The sequence below is a fragment of the Argentina anserina genome, chromosome 1 (genome assembly GCF_933775445.1).
Source record: "Argentina anserina chromosome 1, drPotAnse1.1, whole genome shotgun sequence".
Taxonomy (NCBI): Eukaryota; Viridiplantae; Streptophyta; class Magnoliopsida; order Rosales; family Rosaceae; genus Argentina; species Argentina anserina.
In genome coordinates, this window is record NC_065872.1 from 7,795,902 (window position 1) to 7,809,474 (window position 13,573).

The following is a 13,573-nucleotide window of genomic DNA, read 5'->3' on the forward strand; positions in this document are numbered from 1 at the left end:
TCTTTTTCATAGTTTTAGCTTAGTTTCTTAGTCCTAGTTCATAAGTATCAAGTTTTATTGAAGTTGAGTAATTTATGTAGAGGGTATGCAGGAGTGCAGGTCTTGATATGCAGCTCTACAGTTGCTGTTGCCGTTTCTCCTGGTTCATGTCGTTCTCAGTTGTACAAGAGGTGGTCGTTTGCACCTTTTTGTGTCGTATGAGTTCAAATCAGTGCATTTAATGATTGTTGAATTTCCCTCCTCTCCTTGCACACCTCTGCCTCCAGCCTGATCTCCTTTTCTATTTCTTCTAGTACTGCCTATGATTTGATTAGTTAAAAAGCTCCAGCCTGATCTCCTTTCCCATTTCTTCTAGTATTGATTAGTCAAAAAGCTGTGGTGTTTAGTCTTGGTCCTAGTTTTGAATAGCTAAGTAGGTTATAATTGTTTGTTTTTAGTTTTCTTCCTTGCCTGCTATATATGCAGCTGGCTGCTTTGTAATCATAGAACTGTAATATACACATTCACATTTCCATTGAATTCATGTCTCATAGCTCTCTGAAATTCAACAAGTTTGTGCAGAGAGAGGGGTGTAGCATCTTGGGTTGATAACCAAAACCTAAGATTCTACACCTCTTGATCAATCACAATTATGGTAGATTCATAAAGCCTTGTTCTTAATCTTCTTTTTGTGTATGTAGATTTGTATAGTGTTTTGGGTTTGAGAAAACCAAAAATACTATACTTTGATGCTTTACATCCCCTTTGTTTACATTTATGAAGCTCATGGGTATTGTGGTTCTTTCTCACACACTCTTTGTTTTCATGATGTATAACTCTATGATGGCTTTTATGTATTTATCTATGTATTGTGAGTAGTGGAGTTGAGGCTAGGCTAGCCTTACCCACACTTGTGCAACAATGTATTTTCTCCATTTAATTTCTTATTGATACGTGTTTGATTCTATTGGCTTCTATACTTAATGCTACTAAATGTGTTAGCTAGTTTTGTCACCTAGAGAGTATGTTTAGTAAACTAATGAACCGGAAACTTGAAATTGACAACTTCTTGAATCCATAGCATGAGTAGCCCTTAGGTGGTGGTTTAATGTTTCCTACGGGAAATATTAAGTTGCTTGGATTTTTTAATTTGAAATTAATGCTTGTGTCATGAGTGTAATTACTCTAAGGGGGTGTTATGCTTGTGGTACATAGCTTACTTGTATTATAAGGTAATATAATTGGGACTAAGGTTGTGTGGTTTAAGTTGGCTCCAAAAGACTTTGTTAAATTGCGTGATTAGTTGGTTTCTTGGTAGTTTCACCAAAGCACTAGAGGAAATTTGTCAAACATGTTTCACATTAATTATGGGTTACATTTGTGCATGAGTAATGGTAGGTTATATGCCTAAGCCTCTACTCCTCTCATTGATATACTCTCTACACTTGTTAGTTTAGTTGCTTTATTTTTATTTTACCTTCATTTTGTTAAAATAAGCTCAACAATCATTTTACTACCCTCCATTATAAATATTACCAATTGGTGGTGTTGGCTTCCAAAGGACTTATACCACTAAATTGTAAAAAGGTAGACTTGCATGTGTTTTCGAGGTTTTATTTGCGGTAATCTAGTTAGGGTGAAGTTACTCAATCTCTTGGGTACGATACTCTTACTTTTCCCCTCTATACTAAAACTTGACCTCCTAATATTAGGAGTAGGTAGCTTCACACAAATACACATAATAATACTTACGTGATGCAACCAACACCTCATTTCTCTCTCGGTCGTCGCCGTCGGTTCTCAACGCTGCGTTCGGTCTGAGAGAGGCTCCTACTTTTCTTTCACTTCTCGCTCTCCGTGGGTATCATCTCGTCCTTCGTGGACGTCCTCTGTCTCCAAATGGATTGGGCTTGCAACTCTAAGAACCAGTCTATGCAAGCTTCATCGAATTCTCCCACACCCATCCTTGGAACGATTGCTCTCCAACTCTTCAGTGCTTTCTGCCGATTGCTTTGCGGAGATGTTTTGCTTTTGCTTCAAGCTAGTTGTGCGATTTCCTGTTATGTTTGGATGGCGTGGCTCTACGATTTTCAAGTTATGATCTCTGATCGTGATTGGTTTTGGCATGTGATACATGTTTTCCGACTGGTGTGGCGCGGTTTCGCACTCGATCTTTGCTCCATTAGTCTGTTTTGTGTCAATTTTGGCATGTTTTTACGTCTTTTGTTTTGCTGTTGTACTTGGATAGTTGTTGGGTCCTATCTAGTATAGAAGGATTTAGGCTTGTTGTGAGTTTTAGAGGTTCATGCCATATAGATAGTCTTTATCCACAGTTAACGCCTTGTTCTGGCTCTGATAAGTTTGTTGCTATTATGTGGTATTCGGTGCATCTCGCTCATTTCTGTTTTTTCTTTTCTAGGTCGGAGCCTGTCTACTCCTGTCTGTCTTGTATGGATTCCTAGTCTGAAATCTGGTTTGATCCGATATTCTGTATCGATCTAACCTCTCTTGTACTTGTTTCATGTTCAATAAAAGTTCAGTTGATAAAAAAAAATTCAAACTTTGGAAAATTGACTGACGAAGGAACCATAACATAGTGTAACACTATAGCGCACAGATTCTACTTTCACAATGGAAGAGATTCAGTGTTTTGAAAAGATCGATTTCGTTGGAATCATTCTTTATTTTATTTTTTGAGAATTCGTTAGAATCATTTTCTCAAAATTCACATATGGATTTTGTTGTTTGGATAACAAGAATCATTCCAATGACCAAAAAGATGAAGCTTTCCATTTCTTGGGGAAGAAAAGAAGATGGTATTAGTGATTGTGTCATTTTCGATTCCTTTCCCGATCACGCAATTATTTCCATTCGTTTATGATCTTGGGGTGACATGATCCATGGAGACCCCATCAAATCCTTTGGCATTAAATCATTGGATGCGGCTTTAAAACTTTTGCACACTTTTACACTTTCTCCTCTGCAATGTCGTCCTCTTCTTTCCAGAGATTCACTATTGTGCTTTCATCGTCAACTCTATTTTGGGTATTTGGGGCATCGACCAGAGGACCACATTTAAAAGTTTCTACTTGTAACCATACAAACCCATTTATTTTGATTCCAAGAGGGAAGTTTTAATTTCAGATAAATCACAAACTGGGTAGGAATAGAGTGGCAGTATTAATCGGGACAACAATCTACTATGGTCTACTGTTATGTATGGTTCAAGATGTAATGATATGTGGCTCGGGATATAGTAGTGTCACTGAAAATTATACACCCAATTTTCTACTCTAATAGACTGGGTTCTTGATTCTCTGTTTTTCAGATCGTGAAGGTGATTCGAAGAGACTAATTAGAAGTAAGACCTAAAACATTCTAATGTACGTTAAAAAATCGATGAGCTCAAGTCTTTCTCGCATTTAAATATATGTCATTTCATGTTTAGTCGAAGGAAAACGAAAAAAAACGTGCTTGAATTATGTAAATCTAAGATAAATTAGATGTACCCCTTCAAAAAAGACGTTGCATAGTAAACTTGTAGTAGGTGTATTTTAATTTCATCTTACTGTAGGACGTCTAACTGTATGTCCTTGTAACTTGCTAGCTAGAGTAAACACAAGTTTAGCGCAATTGATATTCTCAGCATTTCACTTCACAAGTAGATCCATTTCTAAATTGCAATGAAAACTCACCACATAAACGCAAGTTCAAGTAAATTGTTTTGAGAAAAGAGATGCGATTAGAAACTCGGAACTTCCCAGCATTTCACTTCACAAGTTCATTAGCAGCTCTGCTTGCCTTCACTCATACAGATTTACCGCAGTGGTTAAATTAACTTATTCGTTCCTGTTTCTTCCATTTGAAATTTATCAAACCAAATTTTCATAATCAAATGCAAACACCATGTTTATATTTGTTTGAAAAAAAGAAAAAGAAACACCATGACTGGAAAATGAAAGCATAGTAGTTCCTAGTGGCCTATTAAGTAGTAACTAGAGGCACACAACTCTACACTTGCAGGCAACTTTTTCTCAATCTTCCGATCAAGAGGAGATAAATAAGCTTTGCCCAATGCTTCGTGCTTGATCTCCGTCTTGGCTAAACTGTCAACACTTGAGCGGTAATGCCGGTGACAGACACTTCCGTCTTGGCTAAACTGTCAACTCTTGTGCGGTAACGCCGGTGACAGAAGTTAAATTGTATATTGATTGTTGTGTGTTGATTTGCTCCTTGAATCACGCCCATGATTTACTCCGTCATTCACGCTAACACTCACTCTCAAGTTAGCGCATACATATCAACTATGTCAAACTTGCTAAGTGAGTCATGAAACGCTTTCTTAAACACTCCTTTTGTGAGCATATCGGCAAGTTGTTTTTCTGTAGGACCAAAAGGAAAACTAATGATCTTCGTGTCTAGCTTCTCCTTAATCAAGTGACGATCAACCTCCACATGTTTTGTACGATCATGTTGCACAAGATTATGTGAAATATCAATAGCTGCCTTGTTGTCACAGTACAGCTGCATAGCACACTTAGGCTTAATATCCAAATCTTGTAGTAAATTTCCAAGCCATAACAATTCGCACACTCTCTAAGCCATATCTCTGTACTCTGCTTCAGCATTAGATCGAGCTACCACTTTTTATTTCTTACTCTTTCATGTAACAAGATTATCCCCAATAAAGGTAAAGTACCATGATGTGGATCTCCGATCTGTAATATTTTCAGCCCAGTCTGCATCTGTGAAGCCACAAACCTCAAGGATATTATTGTGATTAGAGAACATTACTTCTCTCCCTAGAGCTGACTTCAAGTACTTTAAAATCCTTACAACAGCATCAATGTGGTCCACACTGGGATTATGCATGAACTGACTCACTACACTTACTGCATACGCAACATCTGGTCTGGTATGTGATAAATAGATCAGACGTCAAACTAGCCTCTGATAACGACTTTTTTCAGTAGGCACTTGATCTATATACTCTGCTAATTGATGGTTCTGCTCAATAGGAGTATTAATGGGAGTGCAATCCAACATACATGTCTCCGTTAGTAGATCAAAGATGTACTTCCTCTGACACATATAGATACCATCACTTCCCCAGGCTACCTTAATGCCCAAGAAGTATTTGAGTGTACCTAGGTCCTTCATCTCAAACTCTGTGGCTAGCTGTTTCTGTAATCTATCCACCTCAACAGTATCATTCCCAGTAACTATCATATCATCAACCTATATAATTAAGACTGTTACCTTCCCTTGTTGATGTTTGAGAAATAACATGTGGTCTAAATTACTCTGTCTGTAGCCAATTTTCCTCATGAATTGTGAGAATCTTCCAAACCAAGTACGAGGTGACTGTTTAAGACCATACAGAGACTTTCTCAATCTGCATACAAAGTTACTTAGAGAAGCGGCCACATATCCAGGCGGAAGATCCATGTACACTTTCTCTGTTAGTTCTCCATGAAGGAAATGAAGGAATGAATTCTTAACATCAAACTGTCTAAGTGACCAGTTTAAACTAGTAGTAAAAGAGAGCAATACCCGAATAGTGTTTTATCTTTGCAACAAGTGCTAATGTCTCATCATAATCTATGACATATGTCTGGGTGAACCCCTTTGCTACTAGGCGTGCTTTATACCGGCTCACTGACCCATCTGGATTATGCTTCACTGTAAACACCCAATGACATCCCACTGCCTTCTTGCCATGTGGTGGAGATAAAAGCTCCCAAGTATTGTTCTTTTGTAATGCTTCTATCTCTTCCTCCATTGTTTTCCTCCATTTTGGATCTCCCAATGCATCCTGCACTTTGTTAGGTATTGATACAGTAGATATTTGATTCACAAAAGACTCATATGACTTAGACAATCTTTTGGTAGATATAAAATTTGCCACATGATACTTTGCTTTAGCCTGAAGGGTATGTTCATTTTTTTTTGTTGGCTGATCCCGAGTAGACCTATTTGGCAAGACAGTGTCTAATATTAGCCTCACTAGTATTAGTTCCAATAGAATGACTAACCTCATATGAGTGATCTTCTGTACCAGGAGAGCATTGGTCATGTGGATAAACAACAGTACGGGAGACATGAAGGGCAATTGTGTTGTCATCTTCTAGTTCCTGAATCTCTGGAGTGACTACACCGGAATCATTCGGTGGTGCCTGTGCAGCTGACACATTGGTAATCTCAACGGAACCTGTCACCATATGTACTGGCTCACTTGTCTCCCCCTCTCCATGATACAACTCTTCAAAATATGAATCATCCCCCTGAAGAGCAGTATCAGAAGAGGTAAAATAGCTCATGTCCTAAAAAAAAGTAACATCCATAGTGACATAGTACTTCATGATAGGTGGATGATAGCACTGGTTGATGTCCTCCATATCCAACAAACACACATTTAACTGTCCGGACATCTAACTTAGACCTCTGATGTTATGGAAGATGGATAAAAGTAACACAATCGAAAACACAGGCATGAAGAGTATGAAAAGAAGGTAATGAGACATGAGATGCAAGCACCTCATATGAAACTTTTCCATGAAGGACACGAGATGGAAGACGATTAATGAGGTGGGCAGAAGTTATGACATCATCACCCCAAATGTATTTAGGCATATGGGCACTAAAAAGAATACACCGAGCCATATCAAGTAAATAACGATTTTTCCTTTTAGAAACGCCATTCTGCTCAGGTGTGTAAGGACACGTTGTTTGATGAATAATTTTATGTGTGTTAAAGAACTTCTAAAAGACATGATTCACATATTCCCTCCCCCATTATCAGAACGAAGAACTCGAATTGTAGCATTATATTGTGTGCGGACAGTGGTATAGAAGGCTTGAAAAGCCAGAAAGACCTCATCTTTAGTTTTGAGAAGAACAATCCATGAAAAACGGGTGCAATTATCAATAAATGACACATAATACCGCATCCCCGACACAGTATACTCTTTGGAGGGTCCCCAAACATCAGAATGAATTCATTCAAAAGGAAGAATACATTTATTAGAAGTACTATGGGAATAAGTAGATCGATGACTCTTGCCCAAAACACATGTCTCACAACGTAAAGTGACTCATCCACACTAATAAACAAAGTAGGCATAGATTATTTCATAATACTAAAAGATGGATGCCCTAAGCGATGACGCCATAACCAAACTTCACTTAGCTTGTCAATAGTGGAGATTAAAGCGGTCCGAGACTGTGCCCCTGGTTTCTCCCCCGCATATGTCTGATCCAGATGAAACAACCGGCCCCTTAGATACCCCCGACCAATTAACTCCCCGGTGAGAAGATCCTGAAATATCACATACATAGGAAAAAATGTCACAGAGCACTGAGCATCAGTGTTCAATTGGGAAACATAGATCAAATGATGAGATAAAGCAGGTACATATAACACATTGTGAAGCTCTATTGTGGGAGTAAGACGAACTGACCATTTCCCTAATACGGGGAAGATCTTACCATTAGCATTAGTAACATAGGGTACTGGTGGAGGAGACAATACGGTAAAATAAGATTGGTCATAAGTCATATGATCAGACGCACCGGAATCAATAATCCATGTATCAAAACCAACAAAGTTAGAAATATTTAAAACCATACTAATTTTGCCACCACCAGCTATGGATGCGGTAGGTATTGCTCCTCCTGTTGTATGATGATCATGTCAAACCACACCATAGATATCTGGTTCATGGACGAATTGAATCGCTGCTTTCGCCTTGGGACGATAAGTAGGCCTCTTAGGCCGAAGATGTGGATACAGCTTCCAACAGGTCGCACGAGAATGGTTAGTATCACAACAATAAGAGCAATGAGGGTGTGGCTGATTCCCGAAGCCTGGTGGTGGTGAAGGGGAGCTGAAGTGGCCTGCTGAAGGGGTGGTGCTGGAGATCTAGCACGAACAGTAAAGCTAGAAACTTTAACTTGTGTCTGATGAAGACTCTTCTGTTGAGATTCATCCTTACGGATATATGTGAAAGCTATAATTAGGCTAGGGGGTTCGGTCTTTCTGAGCAATTCCTCTTTCGCACTGTTATGCTTTGCATCAAGACCTTTTAGAAAATGGTGAACTCGCTCAAGCTCCTTCTTTTTTTGTTACCAAACAATATCCTCCTGATTCTTGATCATGCAAGGACGTTTCATATCAATCTCAGCCCAAATTTTTTTCAGTTTGGTGAAATATTACACTACTGGTTGCCCATCTTGCTGAATCGCCAAACTGTGCACATTAACTCATGAACCTGTATGAAATCAGAGTCATTAGTATATAAGCCTTCTAGTGTTTACCATATTGCCCGCGCAGTGGTACATGTCTCCACCAGATCAACGATCTCGTCATTCATAGCTTTCCACAAGACTGACATGACATGACCATCGTCGTCGGCCCACTTAGTGTAGGCAACAATATCATCTTCACTAGGAGCCGTAGTTACTTTGGTTATGTTGGCACCCCTACTAGCACAGAGCTAGTATGGCATGCCACCGAGCATAAGCATCACTCTCTAGGCGGATCTACAAGTCACTATGTGGCTCAACCATGATATTCATAGCGTACCTCGTCATACAAGCTTTCCAATGATAGTCGGAACTCACCAAGACACCACCGGGAAGTCACCTTTCCGACCTCATCAAGATGACTCCATAGTAAGCCTAGAGGGGCACTTGTCCCACATTGAAGAATATGTAAATGAGAGGGGTTCCCTCACTTATAAAAGGAACCCATCATCCCACTTAGAGAGGGATCACTACTTGTATAACTCAAGGCTATTTACTTATACTAGTGGATTCAAGTGGACGTAGCCTACCCCAAGAGAGGGAGGTGAACCATTATACTTCTTGTGTCAAACTAACACTCACTAATAGCTAACCGTGTGATCAGCCACCCATCTGGTAATCACTACGTTAACAGGTTACATGCCCCATCTTGTGCATGCGTCGAAGATGAGCGGCCATAATTCTCTTCCATTTACAGAAATTGGTCTCATTGAGTTTGGTACCCCCAAAAGAACCACTTTCACAACTCTTAACAGATACTTCAAATTGCGAAATATTATTGATCTGAAAACTCTATGTGTCGTCTCCAGAACCCATTGAAAAGCAAAAACTCAAGATTGATGCAGCGGAAACACAAAATAAAAAATAGATTTGAACATGTCTTGGGTGCACCTGCACTGTCGGTGAACCTACACTGACAACCAAGACCACAGAATTCGGGTCAGACCGGGTCGGGTCGAATTAAGGCTGGCCGGTCGGGGTGGAAATTCGCCGAAAGAGCTAAAAAAACGGCCAGAGAGGAGTGGGCGTCGTCGGAGGTGGCATCGAAGTTGAGGAGAGCACGACATCGGATGTGCCGGGTAGAGGGACCACTGGAGAGCAGAGCTAAAAAACGGCCGAAGAGGAGTGGGCGTCGTCGGAGGTGGCGTCAGAGTTGAGAAGAGTGCGACGTCGAACGTGCCGGGCAGAGGGACCACTGAAGACCAGAGGAGACGGCTGAGGGCAGAGGGCAGCGGCGAATGACGAGTGGACAAGGGCTGCGATGGCGGACGACGTCCTCATCGTCAAGCTACTGTTGCGGCTCAAGGAGTCGCGAGCGGCATCCTCGTCGTCGTCGCTTCTCCAATTGTAATAACCCGATTTTTTTTCCTGAACGATTATTGGATTGTTTTAAATTTATAAAAATTATGAAACTCATTGATCGTGTTTGTGTCGCCTTGCGACGTCAGAAATCGAAAACAGAAACGTTATCGGAACGTTTATTTATAAAAACGTTACGTTTCCGCTACATGAGTATTGACTTTTATTTCATCGCACGTTTGTGAAAACTTCCTTCACGGAAGTTGTAGAACTCGTCGATACGAGTTCGTGAACGCATCACATGTTCAAATCGGACGTCTGACGTGAACATTATTAACGTCGGAAGTTAGTTTCTGATTTTGGAAACTAGTATAAAAATGACTTTTTCTGTTTAGGGTTTCCATTTGTGGAAATCCCTCTCTATCTCTCTCCTCTCTCTCTGCCTCCCTCTTTTCTCTCTCCCCGAAATCGCTCTCTCCCTCCTCAGAAAATTCTCACCGTCGATCCACCACCCTCCGGCCGACGTCGCCCTCACCGCCGGCTCCAAGGTCTTCAGCAGCTTGACACAACCTCCCTCCGAGCAAGGCACGGTCTCCAACGGCGCCGTGAAGCCTCGACGCAACTCACGGAAACCGAGCACAGTCGGTCCGAACTCTCCTAAGGCCGGGAATAGGTGAGGTTTCTATCTAATTGGATGTTGTGATGGTTGTTTTATGATTTTGGGTTGTTTTTGGATGGATTGGTGGAGGTTTAGAGGAGATTGGAGGAGGAGGGGTTACCGCCGCCTTAGGCGGCGCGTGTGGGTGCGTGGAGGGGGTAGGAGGCGGCGTGAGGCCGTGGAGGAGAAGAGGGAGGAGAAAGGAAGAGAAATGGGGCGGCGGTAGTGTGCTACGCGCCGGCCTTAGGCTCGGCGTGTGGGCCCCACGCGCGGTCGCCGGAGGGTGGCGCGTGTACCCCAAGCGCCGCCACGTGCGGCGGCACGTGAACAGTGTTTCCGAAATAGTAAATTTGTAGATATATTTTTACGTGCGGTAAATATAAAAGTGATTTGCGTACGATAAATGTAAATTTATTTTACATGTGTTAAATGTAAATTACATTGAGTAAATGTAAAAGTAATTTCGGAATGGTAAATCGGTAATTATTATTTACTGAAACAGTATTTACTTTGAATAGTATTTATACGTACATGAATACGTAAATAGTATGTATGCGTACATAAATACGTAATTAATATGTATTTGTATAGTAATACATGAAGAGTAAATACGTGAACAGTAATTTCGTAAAACCAGAAATTTCTGAACAGTAAAATAATATTACTGTTTCGGCATTTAAGGTTTACGTAACGATTCTAAATTCTTTTCTTATCTTTTCAAGGTGATCGATAATTTAAAAAAAAAATTTCATTCGAAATTGTGAAATTACGCTCGAGATTATAAGGTGAGTAAAATCTCACATTATGAATCTACCCTTGCGGTAATTCATGATTTATGCATAATTTTAAAGAATGAAATATGACATGTATATGATATAGTGGAATATATATTTGTATAAATGATAAATAGGTACATATATATAGTTTGCTATATTATATACTGTTAGGATTTCATTGTGAATAAGATCATTTTGATGATGAGATATATATATTGAGCATTTTGATTTGATTGTACAATATAACGTGATGCTTATTATACGTGGTTTTAACATTGAGTTTGTTAAAACATGTTTATTTCTTCGGACGAGTTTATGTCTTCGGACGAGTTTTATGTCTTCGGACGTGTTTTTGTCTTCAGACGAGTTTATGTCTTCGGACGTGTTTGGCATGTCGGAACCTAGCCTTTGGCCGGGCGAAAGTTACGATACAGTTAGAGCTTTAGTCTGTCTGCTGGGGTACTGCATATGAGGTAACAGATGTGTTATCGGCTTATGAGTACCCATATATTTTTGATATTGGATGACAGATGGTTGTCCAATGTCAGCGGTGTACTAAATAAGGGGTAACAGAGGTGTACCAGCGCTCATGAGTACCCGTATTATAAATGCATTTGGGTAAACAGAGGGGTTGCCCAATTCTCATGAGTTCATATATTTTCACATTATTAGACAACCAGATGGGCCGTCTAATTAGTCATGAATGCATTTATATTTGTTGATTTGTGGATTTTCGTATATATTGATATGCGAGGGGTATTTGTTATTTTACTCATACGAGCTGTAAAGTTTACCGGGTTTGTGTTTACAATCCTGGTGCACCTATTCGATGGTGTATGAGATAATTCCGCAGGTGTCGATTAGTGGAAATCGAAGGACAACTCTGAAGATTCGAAGTCGTTCATTTTCCATCTTGTGGTGAGAGTTTGTGTGGATTTGTGTGAGAATTGGTGGGGATTATTACATTTCTATTTGATGTAATGTTGAATTATAAATTTGGTTTGTAATAATTAGTTTATCTGAGTTGTATTGTGAATTCAGTAATGATCTACTGTGACATTAAAACGATTTCGATTTATTGAGATTATTTTAGAGTTTTTCATGACGTCGAAATTCGAGTTTTATACTCGAAATTTTGGGGTCGTAACACCAATACTCTTTCACGGCCAATTCCAAATGCTTGAGATTGGTTAATGTTGGAAATATTGTAGCTCTGAAAAACAAAAGAGTGAGACACAGATAATCCCAAAAGAATAGAGCTGAAATTAAAGTCACATATGATAAGTATTACTAACCAGGCTCAAATTACTCAGTTTGAGAGTCTCTAGTTGTGAAAGGCAGCAAATCTGAGGGGCAACCTCTGCGAAATCTATCGAATGGATTGCACCAAGGGATACCTCAACAAGAAGCGGTAGGCTCTTAAGAACCAAGTCTATCTCAACTGGGTCATAAATGAATGCTTTGCCTGTGTCGTAAACGAATGAAACAAGATTTGCATTATAAATCTCAATTCTTCTAATCTTGTAACACCTCTGTATCATTAAGTACTTCAATGAAGTTGAGGGATTGATAATTCTTAGGTCAACCAGCTTCGAGGAATCAGACACAGAAAGTCTCTCAAGAACTTGAAAGTTAGACAAGAGGTCCTCAATAACATTTCCAGTGACATCAACTGATTGCAAATCAAGAACTTTTAGCGACTTAAACCCAATATGGTCACTTGGTATATCAGAACACGAGGGATTCAATCCATAACCTTTTTCGATACCAAAAACATTTTGGCTAAGTGAATAGCGCACGGGTGTACTGGATCGACTGTAAGCAGGACGTTCTAAGAAGTCCAACTCAAGTATTTGAACTCCTCTTTTCATTGCAAATTGAATCCATTCATCAATGGACTTTCTCGGACCAATATCAAAAGAAACCCTGAATCGCTCAATGTATGGGGCTCTATGTGTTGGAAACACATCGTCCACCCAATCAACATACCTAACCTTCTTCAACTCCTTCCCCTCTGGACAAATTCTGCTCAGCTCATACAATCTGCGTAGATTTTTCTCATCATCAAAGTCGAGAGTGGTGATGTTCGTCCATGTATGACGCCACCTCTTAGAAAGAACACTAGTAGCTTGCATCCTTTACCGGCAAGCCAGACAATATGATGACAATAATATCATCCGGCAAGTTGCTGATTCTGTCAATTATGTCTTCTCCGACACTTATTTTCATTCCTTTTCTCAAGTCCGAACAACCCTGTCAATTGACACAAGAAATTAAACAACAATGTTATGAACGGTTGAGACTATTGTAAAGTATTAGCAGGTAATCGCATTGTTCCTCTCATTAACATATAACAAACGACATGTTTACATCTCATAGCTTAATTTACAATGCAATATCTAGACAAAGTACTACTGAAATGAGTGAAGAAAAACAAGTACACAGAAGCAGATCAAATGACCAAACAGCTGACAAGAACGAGAACAAACCGTAGAATTAAAATCTCAAAGCACTCTACATGCAAAAACTTATATATCGGGCAAAATTCAGATTCTAT

General features: G+C 39.8%; 1 protein-coding gene across 1 annotated transcript; it reads right to left on the minus strand.

The window, feature by feature from the left end:
• Positions 1–12,115: 12,115 nt before the first annotated feature.
• On the minus strand, positions 12,116–13,151 carry LOC126800978 (putative F-box protein At3g58860). Its single transcript, XM_050528412.1, has 2 exons — positions 12,312–13,151; positions 12,116–12,229 (listed from the first exon to the last, which is right to left on the minus strand). The coding sequence occupies exons 1-2, from the start codon at positions 13,149–13,151 to the stop codon at positions 12,116–12,118; spliced, it is 954 nt and encodes a 317-aa protein (XP_050384369.1).
• Positions 13,152–13,573: the final 422 nt, after the last annotated feature.